At 39.4% G+C, this 22,599-nt stretch overlaps 1 protein-coding gene across 1 annotated transcript in view; it reads right to left on the reverse strand.

Annotated features, from left to right (window-relative positions):
* DIP2A (DIP2 disco-interacting protein 2 homolog A (Drosophila)) overlaps positions 1 to 22,576 on the reverse strand; it is a 102,494-nt gene extending 79,918 nt beyond the window's left edge. The window contains exon 1 of the mRNA XM_009878885.1: positions 22,485 to 22,576. Within this exon, the coding sequence (XP_009877187.1) occupies positions 22,485 to 22,576 (92 nt within the window). The remainder of the gene's footprint in view (positions 1 to 22,484) is intronic.
* Positions 22,577 to 22,599: the final 23 nt, after the last annotated feature.

Genomic DNA, 22,599 nt, shown 5'->3' on the forward strand with positions numbered 1-22,599 from the left:
AACATCCAGTGCTGGTCCAGCTCCTCTGGAGCTTTCTACCTCTGCACTGAAGAGTTCTTTGAAGGCTTGGGATAAAGAAGAGGAGCAAGATGCAAATGGACACTGAGCAGCTCATGGAAAGGTGAGACTGTCATGATGTGAGCGACTTCTCCACTCCCCAAACGGAAGTCTGCATTTAAATTCTCTCTGAGAGCAGCTGTAAGAAACTACGTGCCACACTGTGCTGGCAACAGATCTCAAGAGTCTGTCATGTAAACACCCTCTGCAAGGTGACTGCGCACCATACAGCTGGGGATGGCTCTACTGCTAAAGATAAGGAAGTGGCTCCAGGTCACCGATTTGCAGAGGTCAAGAACGGAGACAATTTTAAATGAGATGATTGTGCATCAGACATGAACGAAGACTAAGATGTCTTGTATAAGTATCGGAATCTGACAGCTGCAGATAGCTCAGGGCTCAGATAAGACCTTGAAGAAAGTACCTGAAGATGAATCAAAGATCAAAATAAAAATCATTAAAGACAAACTGTAGAAATAATGGAAAGAAAGAGGGAAGGTTAAGAAAAACTGGCAGAAATTACATACTCTTAAGAAAAGTGGTTTAGGGATGTATTTTTTCCATATATATACCCATGAGCTTCAAGCTGAGCCCCATACAGGTGAGCCATCAACAGATTCTGCCAAGTGACAGTTCAAAATCATTCTTACTAACTCTCAAGTTTTGATTAACACTTAAATCTAAAAACCAGAATAACTTTCCCAAATCTACTACTAGTGCAAATTACAATCTTTGTTTACCTGATACACATTCTTCTCTCAGATGCCACACTTTTTTCTGTAACTCAGGCAATGTGCAATTGATCAATAGGTGATAAAATAACTAGATGAAATTTTTTGCTTGCAATTAAAGAACAGGGTTTAGACCTTCAAGCTATGCAGAAGCCAACACTTGCTGCCACCCCCAAGATATTTTCTCTGGTACGCCTATGCTTTTTAAATCATCAAATCAAAGTGGTTTGAGGGGAAAAAAAAAAATCTTCCACAACTATCGCTTACCCGTATCTGGAAATCCACACACTTACTAAACTGGTTCCAAACTGGATCCACATCAACACAGCTCTTCTGTAAAACATGGTGGGGTTTTCTTTGGTTTTGGGTTTGTTTTGTTGTTGTTTTCTGGTTGTTTTTTTAAGAATGGTAACTACATCTGTTTCCAAATTTTTGCTTTTCTTTAGAATTCATGCTTTGCCATCACAGCTATAAAGAAGCACCTTTAACTTGTCATGTAACCCGAAGTCCCTTCTGGCATGCAGTTTCCAGCAAAAAGTCTCTTTTTTTTCACTCCTCTATACAGCACACCTTCATTCCAAGACTCATTCTACAGCACAGTATTTCAGCCACAGGCAAGCTTTTTCAGTTTTTGAAAGGCATAGAAAACGGTAGCCACGAGAAAGACTTAAAGAAGTAAATTTATCTTACATCTCTACGTTAGCAAAATATTCAAACAGCAGTTTCCACTTTGTGCACACACACTATTTTACAATGCCATTAATTGCCTAGTGTGCTTTACCTTGGCCTAGATTAAGTCTGATCAAGCCATTAGAAGTTTTATTATTGGCAAAGCAATGCTAGATGTCAGAATTAGAAAATTCTATTCTGAAACATTTATGTACCACCTTTTCATCTCGAAGTTTTAAATCAGTTGCTAGATGGAGGCATCACTTATATTTCACAAACTAAACAAAAGTGTATGTCTTCCAGGTTATTCTGTCCTGCACAAATTCACACTTATAAACTGTGCATGCACATTGAAAGATGATAGAGCTGCTACTTTTTAAATATTGAGACACCTGTTTTTAAGCTGGTATTTGCTTTGTCTGCCAGGAGCTGGCATTTGACAGGGTAAAAAAAGGTTAAATAACTGGATTACAATCCAGTCTGGCAAGTTCCCAGGCTCAGCTAGCCCAATTAATGAATTCTTCTTATACAGCTCGAGTAAATCCTTAAGTTCCCTCCACAAGGAGATAGGAAAAGCCCAAATTCTACCACTTCCCTTCTATCTCATTAGGGCTCTCTGTAGAATAAACAGACTGACAGATGCCACCTATACATACATCTGTAGGTGTACCAGTCTGACCCAGGCTCTTGCTCTTATTATTTAAAAAATAGCTGTTTTATGTAAGTTGAGATGCTTCCTTTCAATGAAACATACTCTCTCCTACTATTGCACCAGAATGACAAATGAAGAACATCTTCACTAAGCTCATGTTAAATTACGGTTTGCATTTCCACAACAGATACAAGCTTCAAAATATAATACCCCCTGCAGCTTTGTAACATCAGGCATTTTTAAGTATGAAAACTGTTTCTGAAACACTCATTTGATATGTTCTGTAAAGTTGATTAGAATCTTTGCCCAGAGGTTATGAAGAAAATTTATCAAACTAGATGTAGTTTTCATATCTCATTATTATGTAAATCAAGAATGTTGCCATCCCCTTTAACAAGCTGAGGAAAGCTATGCGCACAGGGGGAGTGGTGGAAATCATCTGGTACATAGGGAATATACTGTCTGCTTCCCACAAAAGCCAACAAAAGGAGCTGAAAAAACCAGACTAGGAGTGGTCAGGCAGATTAATGAACAGTATCTTTTAAAATTTGAGCTAACAGTATTTTCTGACGCAGCTGAAAATTATTTTGCTAAGATAAAGAAATGAAAAGATTTTGAAAGGATGTCGTATGCATGCAATGTGTCCCCCTTCTAAATACTATTCAGAAAATGGTATTTCAGAATAACCAAAATCTCAGTGCACTGCAGAGATGAAAATATTCACACTTTTTGCCTGTCACTTTCCAGATACATTAAGGATACAATATGAATATAGAATAATTATGTCTGGCATGGAGCAGTCAATTATTATAATGAATTAAGCCAGAAAGAACTGTCTGAACCAAGTAACTCTAACCAAAAGCTCAGGGAGGGGGAAGACGCTTTGCTGCTAGGCACAAAGACACTTCCCTTCATGTAGTTGCACCAACAATTTCTACAGCCATAACGTCCAGGAACAGTCTCAGAGCAAACTAGTCTATGGTTACTACACAAGATTCCCTGACAACTACCCCCGAAGATATAGGAATGGGGGACCATAAAGAAAATAACTTTTAATAGCACTAATACACAGTCCTCTCCAATAATGCTGTAAAGAGAAGAAAATTATTGGCTAGATAGAATTTTCTCAGTATAATTCAGTTAGGAAAACTGACTACAAAACAAAATTAATGGTTAACTTGGTGATAAATCCCTTGCCTTGAGGAATGTGTGTGTAAAAAAAAAAAAGGATATATGCATCATTTAATGGTGTTTGAAGCTGCTAAGTTGTTGTAACCCTCCTTCTGACACAAGGAGACTATTTTTTTTCCCCTTCACATCCTTCACACAGTCGTTATGTAAGACACATTGACAAACAAGCAAGATAAAGATATTTCAGACTATTAAACTTCCATATCTTGGACAAAGACTTATTTCTATGGTGTGCTTTTTATGTGTCAGTAACATCGATTTTTTTCTTCACTCCACTAATACTTAAGAAGTTAGCCCATCAGCTGCAGATGTTTTGCAAACAATTTCACATTTACCAGTTGCAAAAAACTCATATTCATACTTTGCTAGCAAGCACAAAGCCCCAGAGACCACAGCAAAAATGTCATTTAGGCACGATGAACAATACTGAAGATGGAAACAGCCTTATTCAGAAATCCGTGACTACCGGAAGATCCAACTTGACATATCCAACTAGATGTAATTAGACCATGAAAATGATTTTAAAACCCACCAGAAAATCCCAAAACACACAAACCACAGCACAGTATTCAAAATTCACAGAGTACATTCAAAACATACACAGATAAGACAGGTAGCCTGCAATACTTAGACCATACACAAGTTATTTCGGTATGCAAACTATGAAACTTTGTCAATGGATTTCTAGGTTCAGGCTTCATTAGTTTCCTGACACATTATTACCATACTCTTGTATGCCTTGTCAAACCATACTTGTAGAGGAAAAGGCAAACGAGATTTAAAATTGATCTTGAAATAACTGAAGCAGGGCTGGCCACTGGGCCTAATTTTACCATGAGTGCAGGCACTTGGAATTTTTGAATAAAAAGGTAGTATTTGTTAAAAAAAAACAAATTCATCAGTATCCATGGTAAAGCTACAAAACAACATAATACAATACAATTTTACCGGGAAATCAGAGTTCACAGAAAGACTTTATATTGGATACACATAAATCATCCAATGTGATCGTGAAGAAAGAAATGAAGTGATTCAGAATTCCTGGCTGAACTACAAAATGAAAAACTACACTGAAAAAATCAAAAAGGAAGAAACCAGCTGAATTATTCACAGAAGCATACAGAAAAGCAAGCCAGCTGGTGCACACAACCAACCTCTCATGGCAGGAGAAAAAAATACCCATAAAGCCCTATTACAACCAGCAAGGAGTTTGCTTACAAACTTGGGAAGCCTCAGCACGGGTCCTATGATAGCTAAACTTATTTACATTTATTTCTATTTGCAGCACTACTAAGTGTCCAGCTGAGGTTAGGAGCCTATAAATGATAAGCAAACAAAGTATTTTCCTGAATCCACGACTTGAAAAGCAGAACACAGCTTGTAAAGGCTTTTCTTGAATACTCACACACGTGGGAGCAGTGCCTTAGAGTCAAGTTTATCCCAGAGGATACGCCATGTATCTGTTTGCAGCCAGCAATTGTGAGGGCTCACAAAAATTAAACTCATCATCTCACACCAACTTTCTGCACAAAAAGCCAATACCAAGGACCAAGACCATCTCACCCCAGCTCAGCTTCCCATCGGTGCTGGTTATGAACAAGCGGACTGCTTTGCTCCTGTATGCTTCCCTGTCCGCCCAGCTCAGCCATTCCTACCTACTGACGAAACAGGAGCCATCAGTTTCCTATCAATACTAGGAAAATTAGTTCCTCAGAAGGAAGATGCTGATTTTTTTTCTAAATATTTTCATAACCTTGACAACTCAGTCTTAGACACACAAACATCTATTTTCTGACAAACTGGAGCTTTCCTTGAACGGCAAGGACAAAAAGCTGCCATCCCTGTCGACTGCACTTTTTCCGCATTTACCTTGTCAGAATGGACCAAAAGAAAGCCAAGTTCAGTGTCTGTAGTCTTAGACAGCCAAGCCCACACCAAGCACCCTATCTGAGGCTTAACACAATGCACTGCTACCACACTACTGCTGAGGCACTGGCTAAGTCACAGTATTTTCTATGAAGTAACATTTGTTAAAAACAAAGTACTGAAATGCATCATGGTATTACATTAAGTATTGAACACAATAAACCTTTCTTAACTGGCTCCTAGAAAAAGGATAAAGTATGTTAGGGAGAGAAAGTGAAACAAGTCCAGTAACAGAACAACACAAAAAAATAATTTCCAGAATTCCACGTACGTGATATTCATAATCAAAGTCTGCAATATGCATGAAAAAATAACTCTTTTGCAGTAAAATACCCTTAGTTACTAATGTAATGATGATGTAAAAGAAGTTGGAAAATACTTTAGATGGGAATCTAGAAGCACTGCTATAGCAACAAATCTCCTTTCTGACAAATGTCAGCATCAACTAGGTAGGAGAAAAAACATAGCTGAATCTATGATCCCTCTCTACTCTGCTCTTCTCTCGCTCTACTTTTCCTTTTTTGAGATCTTACCTGCAGTACTAAGTGACAGCTCTAGGATGAGAAAGAAATGAGCTTGTTGGAGCAAGTCCAGAGGAGGTCACAAAGATGACCAGGATGCTGGAGCACCTGCCCTACGAGGACAGGCTGAGAGAGTCGGGCTTGTTCAGTCTGGAGGAAAGGCGGCTCCAGGGAGACCTATTTTTCACCCTAGCACATACACAAAGGGTGCAGCTGTACAAGGCAGGATTGCAGCTGTTAAGAGACAGATCTGCTTCCCTTTCGTGAGCCCCAAAAACTGCTGCTGCCACAACTTTGCACCATCCGTGGCACTCAGACTCCTCCGAAACCTGAGTGACATTAACCCAGGAAACAAAATTTTTTTTTAAGGATACAAAATTTGAAGGAAGCAGAATGGGATCAGTGGGGAGAATTAGTTTTCTTTTAAGTGAATGATCTCACCTGGGTTCATAGGAAGGCCTGCTGAGTCCCATAGTTAACACACAGCAGAGCATCCCACAGACTAGAGCACATGAGGAAATACCAAGCAGCCAGGGACTCTGCTATCCTCAGACACTGGGGAAATACCAAAATTATTCCGCTTCACAGCCGTTATGTTTTCCTCAAGCTCTTCCATTACTACCAGCTTTCGTCCACAGCTCGTTAACAGTGATTACAATTAAGTGACTACTAATCACTTAATCACTTGGAATCTCTTTATTAAAATAAAGAGATTGAAAGCAAGTCTTTTAAAACAGTACTCATCTATAAACTTCAGAAAGTTCACATATTTGATGCCGAAACAGTGAAGCATAGTACAAAAACCCACCATATGGAATGTTACCCAGTTGTAACATATGAAGTCTGATGGTCTGAACTGCACGTGTAGACAAACATGGAAGTCACCAAGACAAACACGGGAGTTCAAAAATATCAGAGTTACGCTGTCCATTCAATCCAATGTAGTCCCTTGCATGCAAGTACTGCGAAACTCTACATGAGCACATTCAGTTCTCAACAAGAGCTCTGACTCATCCAGTGCACTGAAGAGACATTGTTCAATGAAAAGGATATTGAATAGGTTTGTATTTTGGTTTTTAATTCTTTGGCCAAGACAGAACAGGTTGCAGAATGTAAGAGCACATGAATAGGAAGGTCATGACCGGGAGCAGTTGTGTTTAAACTACTTCAGCCTAGAATAGAAAATCTGTATTTGTTTAGACATAAAATGGTACAATTCAGGTATGTTATGTTATGTTATGAAAAGTCATCTGATCCTAAATTCAGATCAAGTCTGAATGTGGATTTCTTTAAAAACGTCCCACCAAGACACCCAGCAATGCCTCCTGCTGGTGTTCAGAAGCCGATAAAGCAGCAACAATCTGTTGAATGCTTGGGACTAGATGCAATACAGAAAGCACAGCCTCACAAGAATTTAAAAACAAATTTAAAAGAAGATGGCACAGGTACTGCTTGCTCGATAAATTCAGAGATAACACCTGGATCTGGCTTCATCTTGTATAACCTGCATTATCATAGCTTCCAGATCTCTGCAGAATAAAGTTGTTGTTTTTTAGTCATTCTCTTGTACTTAAGAAATTGGAACATAAATGTTTCCACATGGGAAACTCATTAGCAGTGAAACTGTTCTAGTTCAAAGCAATGGATTTTGACATTTGCCTCCAAAAGCCTTGGCAAACTTAAGGTACTGCCGACATTACCTTTTCAAATGCTGCGGTATAGAAGCCTTTTTTTTAGCCAATTACAAGGTTATGTTTAACAGTAACGTGTAGACCCACTTCAGCAAATCTGTAAGTTTCAGAATACCATGCTAAAGGGCTGCTTGCTTTGTCGTTCAAAGTTACAGCAAATGGGCTTTTTGGCAATGGAAGAGCTCACAGCAGAGGGGCAAACAAATGGCAGCGCGAGGGACAGGGCAATGTAAAGTAGATGACATCCACTCCACGTCACAATACTTGCTCCATCTAAGCTTGCTCAGTAGGCTACCTGAGCTCCATTTCCAGCATAGAAGTTTATTATTTAATAAATTATATAACAGATAAAAAAATCAAGTTTTGTTGTTGTTGTTGTTTTGGGTTTTTTATTTCTTAAGCAACCAATGTAGTCTGACTACTGCATTTTCAGGAAACACTACAAAGCTATGCAATCGAGATTTACTTTATTGTCACCATAAAGGACCAGGGCATAGCCATACACCCATAAAAATGCCAAAAATTTACTCTTCTGCCTGCAAGTTATGAATCTGTAGTTATTTTTTCCCGATGTAACAGTCACTACATACTAAACAGTCATGATTCAACACCATGTCCTATGAAACTATTTCAATTACCAAGACTTCATACATTTTGGAGATAAATGAAATGCACTAGCATTTTTAAATTGACATCCCAAATCATGTTTAAATTGTTTGAATAAGTTGTTTAATCATCCATGAGACAAAGTCAATCCTGTTCACAACAGAAACATGCTTCAAGGATCCACATTATTTAAGACTGCAATGAAGAAGTCCCCATATTGCCAACACAAAAATAGCTGTAATTATTCCTTCATTTTGATTGATGATCCAAAGACACTTAAATGGCCTTACTGCATTTTACAACCAGCTGTGGAATTTTAAATCAATTAAATTTCTGTTAATCTAATATGTAAAAGTTGCTGACGAGACCTGCACAAATGCTAAATTTCACTTGCCTTACCCACTCAACTCACTTAATTAGGTTTCTCAAGTTTCCCAGTGTTCTTTCTACAGTTTGCACAAGGAAAAAAATTCCACCAGCGGTAATATCCATTTATCTATCATGACTTAATTATTAATTCATGAGACTACATTTCACCTCTGGAAAAAATCAGACCCTCCAGAGGTCTGGTAAGAGAGCTGTAAAAAAACCCATGTCCTGAGTTCCCATCAACTTTCCCATTTCCATCATCTTGACAAATTTAAATAAATCTGGGAATCAGCCTAACACAATTTTCTGGTAGAGAAGGTTAGCAGCATTATCACAGTCTGTTTTAATTTTAACCATAATTCCACCAAATTTCTAGGTAGCTGTTACTATACTCTATAAGACAGCATGTGGAAATGCTAGATAAGAAGCTTCTAATAGAAAGTGACAGGTAGCTAACTTTTCAGCGCTCAAAAAACCTGCAAAATTTATATGCTAATGATTTCCCATTTTATCTAATAGTACTCTCCTTAAATTTTTAAGTGACAGAAACATAACAAATAATAAATGGTTAATACGCCACCTTTGAATATACTGACATTACTGTGAGATAGTCAAGTTTGCAAGAACTCCGCTCTTCAATTACAGCTCCAGCCTCTCAGAGCCTGATCTGCAACTAGCTCAGACACCTCCTGTAATTCATTTTTTTTTACACCTGAAAAATGGTTAGTGCAATCTTTATACTATGACATACCTGTACTTTTAGAAGAGTTCTCTTTTGAAAATGAAACTCCCTTCCAAGGAAATCGCCTTACCAGCTCCATTTTTCAGTTGTAATTCATAGAATTGGTTAAGTTGGAAATTACCTATAAGATCATCAAGTCCAACCATTAATGTAGCACTGACAAGGGCACCACTAAACCATTTCCCTGAGCCCCTCATCTACATGTCTTCTAAGTACCTCCAGGGATGGTGACTCCACCTCTTCCCAGGGCAGCCTGTTCCACAGCCTGACAGCTCTTTCAGTGAGGAAATATTTCCTAATATCTAATCTAAACCTCCCCTGGAGCAACCTGAGCCCATTTGCTCTGGTCTCGTTGCTCATTACATGGGAGACCAACCCCCACCTCTCTACAACATCCTTTCAGGTAGCGCTGCAGAGGTTGTTGTGACCCAAGGGCAGGACCCGACACTTGTCCCTCTTGAACCTCACACAACTGGCCCCAGCCCAGCCATCCAGCCTGTCCACGTCCCTCTGTAGACCCTTGCTACCCTCAAGCAGATCGACACTCCCACCCAACCTGGTGTCCTCTGTAAACTTACTGAGGGTGCTCTTGTGCCCTCATGCAGATCACTGATAAAGTTATCAACAGGACTGGCCCCAGCACTGAGCCCTAGGGAACACCACTGTTGACCAGACACCAACTGGTTTTAAATCCATTCACCACTTGCACTTTTAAACTTTCCAATATGCCCAAACGGCAAAGCTTTTCTCAATTTTACATGTGTTTTCTTAGCATGTGCTTTGGTCTGTATGAAAACAACTGAATCCCCCAAATCCTATATTCTCCACAGTTTTGTGGCTAAATTCTCCTGCGCTTTTAGAAATCAGATGTTCCTTTTTTTAGCTTTTCTCTGGAACAAAGCCATCGTAGTCTTCCGTAATTATCTCAGTTGCCAACTTTTCCAGTGTACATGACTTAGCCCCATAAACCATCGGTTTAAAACACTCAAAAAGTGACACAAGTGGGTAATTTCAAATCCTCATTATATTTCTATTACATACCCAAGTGTTCTCTCTACACCTAGACTGATTTACTCATAAATTTAGAAAGTAATTTTAGTTCCCAAGTTATGAAAGATAATTATAGCATTTAAAATGCTAAAACTTTTAGAGCTGCTAAGGTTCCCTCACAATATTCTAGAAAGTAATATTATCTTAACCTTTCTCATAGAAGAAAGACTGAAATCAAGAAATTTTGATTACTTATGTCAGCCATCAGCAATATCCCTGCAAAGCTCTAAAAGTCACTGCGGCAAGGAAATAAATAAATAAATAAATAAATAAAAATTAATTTCAAAGTTGATATTTTGCATGCACGTTTTTCTTAAGTTCCTGCTGTTATTTTCTTTGTTGTAAGCAGGAATAAAATAATAAAAAGCTACCAGTGAAGTCCCTTTTTGCAGAAGCTGGTCATCAGTAATGTTACTAACATGGCATCAAGATCCAGTAAAATCTACTGGAAACACCAAAAAAAGGTTAAAGACATCATCAAGACATTCTTCTACCAAGTGACAGATTTTACATTTTTTTTTAGGTCTCATTTTGAACAGCCTTCAGTCATTAAAGTACCTGCTGCTCAAAACTTCCTTTAATAAACTCACACGTAGCCAAGGCTCTCCAAGAAGTGTCATGTGAAAGCCCTGACATCAGAAACTTCCTTCAAAGAACCTAGAAAACTGAGAAGAGTCAATATTTGTTAACTAGCACCTAAGAAAGGTTAAGAACTAATGAGGGCTTGCTTTGGCATCCTTTCTGATCATATGCAGATGTTCTCCTGGTAGAAGTACCACTGTTTTTCCGTGTGAATGTGTAAAAACAGCATCCCAAGGTCTTTGCACGCTGTTCTCCTGGCTGTTTGTAAAGCAGTAGCCATCCAGTGTGAAGGGTTTCCTTGGGGAGCAGATGACTGCATTTGGCAAAAACCTGCAACTTTCCTAGAAACATTGAAGGTCAAGTTAAATGGGGCTCTGAGTAACCTGACCTAATTAACATGTTCCTGCTCATTGCAGGAGGGCTGGACTAGCAGATTTTTAAAGGTCCCTTTCAAGACAAACCATTTGGCGCTTCTATTCTATGATGCAATTCAAGAAATAACTGGAATAATGATGTCTCCTGGCTTTGTCAGAAAACCCACTTCAGTTTCTTCAAACATCTCCACTAGTAAACATACCAATAGATTTATTTTTTTTCTTAGATGCTCAATGTCAGTCAAGTGTAGACTGCACAAATTAGCAATTCAATAAACCTACAGAAGTTACTATTTTATCATCTGGTTTAATGATCGAGTTCTGGAGGATTTTCTCCTCTCTTATCCCAAAACTATGCACAACTACTTTATTTTCCGATGAACAGTCGATTTGTCCTCCTAGCACAAAACCAGGTGATGGTCTTAAATCAGCCATCAGTTAACCGTCTTACTGCAGGCATTGCACTAAATACGATATATAGTGACAACAACTGCAAAATGAGTTCTTAAGGTTTGAAGCTCAGAATTTCCGTTATAAAAGGGCATTGAGAACCAATTTCACATGATGAACACTATTCTGATAACATCAATACTGCATGAGTCATGAGTCAATCCAACAGTACCCTTCAGTTTCTCTTTATTTTGCATTGTCAAAACATCGCTTGTTTTAACACAGCAAGGCTACCTTTTGTTAGGATTTAGCCAATGTCACTGTTATTTTATCACAATCACGAGCTATGGGCTCAGTAAATAATAGCCATAATGAAAAGAACATTAGGGGATGGCAAGGAAAGAACAAATAGCTCACAGAATACCGGGCAGGTATGTCTCTTCTTAAGGAACGCATCTGTCCAAAATTTAAGAGTGCTGTTAATTCCCTCCGTTAAGCAGAGAGCTAATCCTATCACATTTTTTGTGCAGCACATAAACCATACTGCAAACACGACAGAGAGAGGGCTATAGAGCTTCACGCATTCAATTATGCTACAAGAGATATCACCCACCTCATTTACAATCAAAAAATACCTATGTACGCTTCACATAACATCAGACATGCACATGAATGCCACAATACAGCTTACTGGGCTTCTCAAACTGCACCAACACAGTAAGCATGATTGAGCATAGCTCAGATGTAAGCACAAATAATCTATTGCTTCACTTCACTACTTACGAATATCCAATAAGGAAAGGTAAAGCTGCCAAAAACTCATGGGTTGTCACTAGTTCTGAAGATTTAGGACAGAGCTGGATAAAACCAAGTTCTTTCCACAGTCGAGAAAAATCTACCTGTTTGTAGCACAACAGTGAAGAAAATGGCTTAGCCACAAAAGGAAACAACCTAAATAAATAATGAAACCAACCACACTGCAAGAGCTGACCAATCACTAGTTTTCACTAGGCATTCTTTTCTTCTTCCTCTGTTGTCTCAAACCAGCCTGCAAGCTACCTTCACTATCATAACTATCCTGCTATGTTTTTGCAACACATAGACTTATCTCAAAGTTAAGACCCATACAACTTGCTGGGGCAAAAGTAACATATACCAGGATTTAAACACGGACGTTTTATTATTTAAAATGTTATTTGTAAACTTAACAGTAGCACAAGATCAGAATATCAAGCCATAGCTACAAGTGAATATAATATATGAGGGACCTCTAAGAACTTAAGAATAACAGAAACTCTCAGACACTAGGAATTGGGCTGATGCCTCTACTACTGGTGTCAGACTGTGTTTGATTATTCCATTTTCCAGGTAAGGATTCACATACATAGCCCATAAGTTGTTTTATGTTTTTTCACCTATCCTGAAAAAGGAGAACAAGTCAACTTCCCTCTGTACCATTCAGGAGCTGCTAAGATGTGCAGCCTGTTAGACAAGCGTGTCTCAGAGGCACATTATTGACAGGGTTAGAAGTCACTCCATGTGGTTCCTGTTCCCTTTCTCTTCCTGCTGGAAAACTATGCAAGTTTCTTCTAATTTAGTGTGTGCTGGGCTAAAGTACAATTAGAACTTAAATTGATCACTATTATAAAAGACAAAAAAGAATGTTTCTTCTGGGAGAAGTGTTCACCAAACCAATTTCCATCATTTATTAGGAGCCCTGGCTAAATGGAGAGGTGCCACTGGATTAGAGGTTAGCAGAAGTGACACCCATCTATAAAAAGGGCCAGAAGGAGGATCCAGAAAACCACAGGCCTGTCAGTCTGACCTTGGGGAAGGTTACGGAGCAGATCATCCTGAGTGCCATCGCACGGCGTGTACAGGACAACAGGTAATCAGGCCTACTCAGCCTCCCATGTAATGAGCAACAGAACCAGAGGAAATGGGCTCAGGTTGCTCCAGGGGAGGTTTAGATTGGATATTGGGAAATATTACCTCACTGAAAGGGCTGCCAAGCCCTGGAACAGGCTGTCCAGGGAAGAGGTGGAGTCACCATCCCTGGAGGTATTTAAAAGACATGGAGAGGTGCTTAGGGACATGGTTTAGTGGTGGCCTTGTCAGTGCTACATTAATGGTTGGATTCAATGATCTTAACGCTCTTTCCCAACTTAAACAATTCTATGTTAACTTGATGCCATAGCATCAGATGGACACCTGAAGCAGCTCAAGATACAAGCCTAGGGACAGGAATTCCCCCATTTCTTTAGTTCAGCTGCCCGGTGAAACAGCACCCTAACGAGAGCCTGCCTACCCAGAGATGGCTGGATGCCCCTTCCAGCTCCCTTCACAGATGCAGTCAGAATGCAGAGAAGGAAGGCAAGCAGAAGATCACCATTGTAAAAACTGAGACTCTCTTGTGTGCAAGATGGGAAGCCGAAAGAATGAGCTCCCACAGCAGCAGAAGGGTGCCTCCAAACTTCATCAGAAAACTACTACACAAAGGATAATAGGGCAGAAAAGGAAGTAGCAAAATCCCAGTATTATATTCCTTCCCAGTGGGAAAAAAGGAGCTAGTTGACCTAATATGGCCCATATATAAATATGCACATATACATCCTTTAAGCTTCAGCAGTAGCCACTTACATGTAAGCAGCGGTTTCTGCAATAGTGTGGAATACTCTTTTAAGGATAAATAAGAAAATGTTACTCTCATAACTTTCTTCTGAAGTAGCTCTTTACTTTGAAAGGCACTCCAGGAAAGAAAAAAAAAATATAAGCAGAAGTAAAAGAAACAAGAAAACTTGGAAGAAGAAAAAAAATCAAAAATTTGAGCCACGTTTAATTACAATCAACCAATCAACCAACCAACCAATAAATAAATAAATAACAGCATATAAGATTATTTGCTTCTATCTTCATAATCTTGCAACATCAGCTATTAGTGTATTTTCAGTGTCCACAAATAGCAGACACTAGAAGAGGCAGACCTTTCTTAGTAGCATCCAGGAGGAACACCTGCTAGTGAAGGATGATGCAAAATAACCACCACCTGTAAAGAGGTTTATCCAAATTCTTAAAGGGACATACACAGTGATAATAAAATAGAAACATCTTGACCTTTAAAAGGTAACAAGACAACATGGAAGGTTGAGAGCAGCTTCCTTCTTCGCCATCTTCTCAGTAAGCTAATCACAGACACCCACTGCAAGACAAATTTCAACATAGGCAAACAAAACAAGAAAAAAAATCCAAGGAGGTTTAAAAGAAAATAGCTTATTAAAAAGGAGGAGTGAATAAAACACACTTGTTAGGAAGCAAGCCAAATAATGCTGCATTTTGAACACTTCAAGGGAGGAGCCAGGTTTGCATCCAGTTACTGGGGAAATAACAGCTGAGAAAGAACAAAGGTGGTATTATAACAATAAGAAAGTAGAGAGAGATGATTATTTGGAGGCTCTAATGATTCAGCCACACATTTCAACTTGGGTGCCTTGAATTCTGCATTGCAGAACTGCTGTCTTGAACCTTGAAACCATACACTCACATCTTATTGCAGATCTTCAAATTTGTGTTTGCAATCATCACTTCAGAAAAAGGAGGATGCAACAAGTTTATGCTTGCTTGAGAGCTACAAATCTTGCGTCAAGAAACTGCCAAATACTTGAGATACTTATTCCAAGGTAAATACACAGATTTTTTTATAACCAAACGACTATCATGTAATCAGAGAGACCGACATGTTTTGCCTCTGAATTTGCAGACAGCTATAGTCAAAAGATCTTCCAATGACAGAACCAGAACTGTAACTCAGGGGTATGAAATGTCACCAAGCTGACATCTTGGGCACCTTCAATCTCTGTGTCACACTGTTCCTCAGTCCAAAAAATGCCCATAGTAGTTTTTCACTAGAATTACATTTCAGAAGAACGGTTTATACATTTAAAAAAAGAAAGAAAAAACCCTAACTCACAACCCAACAGCATTTTAAAGCAAATCGAAAAAAATCATTTTATGTTCTCAAGACTGTCAGAGCTTAATTTATGTTTGGGGGGAAGGATAGAGTTAGAAAGAACACAGGACAGTGTTAAACATTAATTTTATAAAGGTTTATTTACTTCCTAAATATGTGCACTTACGATTTTAAGAGAAGCTCACTTTTGCATTAGAATAGCTAGAAGAAAATGTATTTAACTTTCTTGATGTACAGGTTGCCATCATAGTCCTGCTTCTCAACAGATAACTTTCCTTGTTAAAGCAATATAAAAAAGAATAACAAGGTTTAAAGACTAGTCCTCTGCCACAGAACAGCTGATGTTGGAAAGAATGCCTCAAGTTCAACCAAGCTCTACTCCTACTTCTGCAGGGTCAGCTAGGTAAGGCTGCCCAGGATCGCATCTAAAGAAATCCTAAAGGAATTTCCAATAAATGTTACTCATGTCTTAGCTTAGGTAAAATCTAGCATTTTATACTTATCACTGCTGTCACCACTCAGGCCGTCAATGAATTAAGGTATCTCGCAGGAACACTGGAAGCTGACACTTAAGTATTCAACTTTTAATCTCCAATCCTGACAGTCAACCATTCAATGCAGAACTGGTTCCAAGAGACATGCAGAGTATTTTATGTTCTTCTACTCAAACAAAGGAAATAGAATAATTTAAGGTAAGTTGATGATGTAGCAGTCCCAGTCCTCCTGGTGATGCATATTTTGTTTCCCCAACGCAGCAGATTCAGTCTTTTTTTGTAAGCCCTTCAGTGCATCACCATTGCTCCCAAGTTGGAAACTACAGACTTCAAAACAAGACTGGATACCATTACGTCTTCTGCAGAGATTCTCACTGCTCACAGAACTATTTTCATTAGAAGGAGATAAAAAGTATAAGGATGCTTTCAGCTAGGACAGGACACCTTGCTCACTCTCCCATGTTCCAGGAGGTAAAATTAATGGGGAGTGGTGTGGGGGGAAGAGAGGGGTGGAGCAGAGAAGAATAACACTGATGGAAAATTAATATGATGGGGGAGTAGGAATCAAAGTGAAAGGAAAGGTATGTTACAGATGAAGACCATGGTCAATCATTATTTGACTGTTATGACAGAGCTTTCCAGCACAGCTGCTGAACTTTAAGGCCATCCCAACAAGAACCCCTAAAACACCTTCTCATGACTTTCCAAAATGGAGAGGAAAAATAATAAAATACTCCTCTGATCATCTAGCATGTCAGGCATAATACAAAAAAGAATTTATTTTTTTTTCCTCACCCTGTAGAAGGGTACACAGGACTTTGAAATCTTCACATCATCTATGTTATCTGCCATCTCATATCCCTAGTTTATGAATTAATTCTACTGAGGACATGGTAGGGTTTGGATAATAAATTCAGCTATAGTGCATTCCCACACACGAATGAGAAGGGCCAGTCTGCCCCCTTTAGAGGAAGAGGCTTTTCAGTTGAAAAAAGTTAAAGCATGTGTATGTAAAAAACCACAGCAGCAAAAATATGTAAAACTGGTTTTCACTGTAGTAATCAAAAAACCATAGCTCCAAGAGTCTCAGTTATCACTGTCACAATTATTCTAAAGTGATGGGATAATGCTGTAACATGGGCATGTCCCAGGTATGACATTTAACTCAGTTTACAAAAATACCTCCTGTACATTCTTGACAGGACAGCTCAGCCTCAGTCACCATCAGCAACAGACTTCATGAAGACTACAATAGCATGTGACTTCCAGACAGGGCTGGCAGAAAGAGCTTAGCCTTGTTCCATCAACTGATAGGCACCCACAACGAGCCCTCAAGCCCTCCTACAGAAACCTGACGTGACCAGAATTAAAGGATCCCTCATGTACGGCAACCATGAAGCTCACAACGACAATCACTCCTTGCCAGGAGAGTGGTTTATAATAAATAAATAATATCAGAAAGCTGCTTCCCTTCGAACATCGCGTGGCCATTTCAGTCACAGATGAGATCCAAGGACATGAGCTAGCCTGAAGGATGTCAGCCAGTCAGAGAGACCTGTACTGGGAATAACGAGAGAAGCCAGTGCTCACAGGCACTCAGCAAGCCCCACGAACTATCACACGACTAACAGTTTCTTTTGGAGAGGCACAGAAATTAATGCTGCAGGTTGAGTTTCACAGACTACCATGCACTTACCAAGCATCCGTCTACCCAGTTTCAACAGTTCTCAGCAACAGCCTCAGATTATATTTATTTCCATGTATTAAAATGGCAGCAGAAGTGGCAAACAATTTGCAGATTCACTTTTTGAAGACTTTCGTAACAGAAAACTACAGCTTTTAAGAGCAGGAAAACCTTAACATTCAAATACCATGCGTTATCACATGAACAGGTTAAAGGGTATGCACATGCACCTCCTCACGTGATTTCAGAAAGTATTTTAATAACGTATGAATACTGTTAATGCAACAATTAAACAATTAATCAAAACAACAATTATGCAAAAAAAGCAATTAAGTTAAACTTTCCAGTTTTAACTGCTACCTTTAGTTTTTATAGGAAAAGTGTTCTGCCCCAAAAAAGTATTCTGTTATCAATTTGTTTTTTTCAAAACCCTAACCAGACTGTTGGTCTGTGTTAATACTGGCCAGTAGTTATTACAAAACATATTTGCTGGAGTACTGCTGGAATGTTTGCAGTAGCCAAAAATGTTGGACACTAAATACCTTTAATGGTTTTCAAAACACCTATCTTAGCCGACACCTTCTTTACAATCAGTTGCACTACACTACCTGCAGTACCTCAAAACATATGGGGAGGGGTTTAAGAAAAAGAAAACAGAAAATGAAAGCGAAAAAGAAAACAAACAAAAAAAACAGGAAAAAAAAAAGAAAAACAAAAAATAGAAAGAAAAGAAAAAAAACAAAGAAGAAAAAGAACCCTACCCAAAGCTTCCTTGCCACATGGACATGCACCAATTTTTCCTTTCTTAAATGGGAAACAAATAGCTGGGATCAAAACTATGTGAGAGTGACATTTCTGCCTAGGCGAATATCTCATTAGGAACCAGAGCAACCTGCACATCAAACACTCCAACTAAACCACCATGCTTCCCACTAAAACTTAACCAAGCTCAGAAGAAAATTTGGAGCAATGCCTTAAGAGATAGAAAACACAACACTCCAAATAAACAGTGAAATCAAGCTGTAATCGGGACGGTAAACTACATGACAATACATTTCTATCTCAGGAATAATTCTGTTAAGAACTTCAGTTCAGTTCCAAAAGAAGACTGACCTACAAATTCCTAGGAAAGAGAATAAAAACCAAACCCATATATTTAACATTTAAAGCTCATCAGAAATTCAGACAAAATTATAAAGGAGTTGCAACATTCACACACTGGTCAAACAGCCACCTCAAAGTCTGTAAACCCACATGTTTCTTTCCTCAGCTTCAATATAAATTTTACTGAATGCCAACCATATGTTACGCATCCAAATGGCCCACTCTAGTCAGATCTGCACAGCAACAAGTACAAAAAATTTCCAAGAAAAGAAACAATTGTAGCCGTATGTTCCTGTAAGACCCTGAACTGTTAGCTGAGGGGATTACAGCGACTAACAACTCCAGAAGACAAAGTTACAAAAGCTATTGCCAGTGGGATGGTCCGCATTGCTACATGGACATAAAATCCGTTTTTATCTTTAACTATGTCTACTATTGTCCTTGGATTAGAAAGGAACAATTGAGGTATCTTCCTGCACAAATGGCTTGGAAGAAGCAAAAAGTGACCCAATTCCATACCACCTACGCTTAGGAGAGTCTAAGTGAAGCTGTTCAAATGGTGGAGGCGCAGTGCCTAGCAACACTTCTGAGAGAGATCTTTAAACTTCAAGATTTATTTCTGCCAGAGGAAGCATTTCATGATCTTTCAAGCTTTTCTTTCTCACCCAAAATATGCATCTCACTGCATAACTCAGCAAATTTTAGCCGTGTGTAATGGAAAAACTCTAGCAGAAAATTTGGAAAAGCTCTGAAAAGGATAAGAATTAGGGGCCTTTTGCACAAGAGAACAGTCAAAAGTTGTTTTGAGGCACAGCTTCCAAATAAAACGTGGTTTACATGAATGCACAAATTATACAGTTAACATTTGTGTTGAAATGAGACCTGCTCTTCCAAATTATCACACTTTAATGAAAAGCAGTGTACAAGTACATGTAGATACATACAAATCAACACAAATATATGATACACTATCATAAAACACGTCCAGGCTTTCAAAAAGTGCGGTGATGTCTTTCCCACAAAATCTCCTTACAGAACACCAAGAGAGTTAATAACTCTATAGAAATCTAGGGGGTTTGTAACTTTCTTCTCTTGCAGAGGACAGAAGAAAAAAAACACAAAACATTTTACACTGACTATTGAAAAACTGAAGTACTGGACTTCCACAGCATCAACTTCATGCTTTTACGAAGATCTTGCCAGGCTAATTAGGGAACTCCACATCTTTCCATTACATCAGAAAGTTGCAGCATCTTAGAGGCTTAAGGTAAGAAAGCTTAATCTACAGATAAATGAGCTACAGTTCATCTTAGCTGCCAATTATTGTCTCAGGACTGCCCTTACCTCCCCAAAAGGTTGTGCTGATAAAACAAAGCAATACCGCAATTGTTCTAGGGTTTCTTTTTTACCCCTAACTTTTATTTTTTCTAGTACTTGAAGAATCAAACAATTGTCAATCTAGAGATTAGGATCTTGTAAAAGTGGAACGATCCGTAACAGTCCATGACCAGAATCACAGCAAGAGTTGGAGTTCCCTCCCCATCCAAAACTCTTTATTGGAACACTTTATTCAGGATTTTGAGATGTCTTTAAAAAGTAGCAATGTACTCTGACTGCGCTAATTTTTCTCTACACGTAAATACAAAAAATTTTCCCAACTTTCACTATAACAACCCAGGATAAAACCAAATAAAGTTTTTTTTATCACCTTCCTGTTGTTTTGGTAGGTAAAAATACTATAATCAAAGAGCACATATGCTATTCTTGCCCCAGCTTAGCATATATGACATTTCAATTAACAAAGTACACATACAAAGTAGAAAGGAAGTTGCTCTCAAGTTTTTTCTTTCTTTTCCTCCTTCACACTTCCTTTCAGGTAATGGTAACATCCTCCTCAGTATGACCTTCTCTAATTTACACCATATTCAGCAGAAGAAATCCTTCAGTAAATCTCCCTGCAGTCTATCCATTTTCAAACACGCACGCATGCCTTTGTTAAGGCAGAGGTCAGCTACAACACTCATACACAAGGTGAACAAGAGTGCTGTACATTCAGTAAAAGAGCTGCTGAAAACCTGAGGAAGCTGTTGTCAGCAGCAGCTTCCCATTACGGGCTGAATTCTGCCCAAACAAAAACAGGGAAATATCTGACAATCTCTACAGGTACCAATTTAATTCCAATTTACACAGATTAAAATGGAAGTATCTAATCTGAGATCACTATTCATCCCTCTTCACATATGCAAGCTCCAAACCACTCTATGATTCTATGTTGAAGAACTGCCTGTAAACACTTTCAAGTCATTCAGGAAAGGCAGAAAATGAACCATATTAAGATCATAGACTAAGTCTTTAGAGTGGTCATGAAGTTTGATCTTATGTTCTCACTTTATCCAGTCACTTAATTAATCCAGTAATAGGGCAATGCAAATTTCAATATCAATACACTGCACTAAGACAGTTTGCAATCACTTTAGGCCTTTCACAGCTTTAACACAATGCAGACCCATATATAAAGATTTCAGTGGTTAAACAAAGACACAGTCAGGACCTACACAAAAGAGGAGCCAACCCCAGGATATCCTGGCTGATCAGCAAGTGCCAGCAGGCACACCACACACTCAAGAGCTGCTGTACCAAGAACGGCCACAGAGAGCATGCAGGTACCAGCTGCACTCTACTGCAACTCACAAGTCGCAGGAACTCCTCTTGCACGAGCACAGTACACGTCAGGTACTGCTTCCTTCTGCTCTGGCAGACATGCAGCAACAGGTTAAACCTGGACAACAAAGTTACTAATCCTATACTTTTCCCTGCCTCTGTGCCAAAGGCTCCACACTGAAGGCAAGGACAGTCAATTCGTGAATCCTTTCCTAAACCATGACCTAAGTCAGACAGCGTATTAAGGTGAAGTAACCCCAGTTTCGCCCACCTGAACATACTGATCTGAAAACTGCAACATGTGAAGAGCTGACTGAATGCTCCTATGCCAGGACTGCAGCACTAACAGCTTTTATGCTCTGCTATTTCACGGTGCAGCTTGACAACATAAACTATGGAAAACGCCCTGACTAACTGCTCCCAGAAAATGCTGCCTCCATCTCCTCTATCCCTTGTGTGCTCCTCTGCAGCGAGTTCCTACACCTGCCTGTCTGCAGGATGGGCCACCCCGGGGAACCAACACCCAAAAACCCCTCACCCCAGTCCTATCAAGAAAACAAGTGTAATTCCCTCAGGGGTCACAGAAGGACTGTTCCTACCAAAGAGAAGTCTGGATGTGGAAGGAAAAGAACTACCTTTTGGGGGCAGCAAACCAGTATGTGGGCTTAAGTACATTATCAAAACGTTAGCCTGGCATCACATCTGTTAACAAGCCCTCTGATGAAGGGCTTGTTAACTACAGGAGTGGCAGGAATGTCACCGCATTTCTGCCTGAAAATTTGACACACATGAAAACACAAAAGTGTTGGGCATTACAGAGGCAAGAAATTTAGGATTTTAGCTATAATCAGGCGTAGACATTAAAAGAAATAACTGGTATTTTCAGAGTATCCAGGTGCATACTAAGTGACCATTTCGGTGCCAGCTCAAACTGAAAGGAGAAACTCACGGCCATTTCAAAATGCCTCTGAAGGGGCCTCTACCACTCCTTCCAGGCAGGCGCCGGCGACAGAGCCCGCCTACCCCAGCACGGCTCGTCCCTCGCCGGGTGAACCCACAGGGCTCCCGGGGAGACGGGCGCAGCCTCGGATCTCTGCTAAACGCACCACCCCCATCCCGGCTCCCGCTCCGAAAGGTG

The sequence above is a fragment of the Apaloderma vittatum genome, unplaced genomic scaffold, assembly GCF_000703405.1.
Source record: "Apaloderma vittatum isolate BGI_N311 unplaced genomic scaffold, ASM70340v1 scaffold10981, whole genome shotgun sequence".
NCBI lineage: Eukaryota > Metazoa > Chordata > Aves > Trogoniformes > Trogonidae > Apaloderma > Apaloderma vittatum.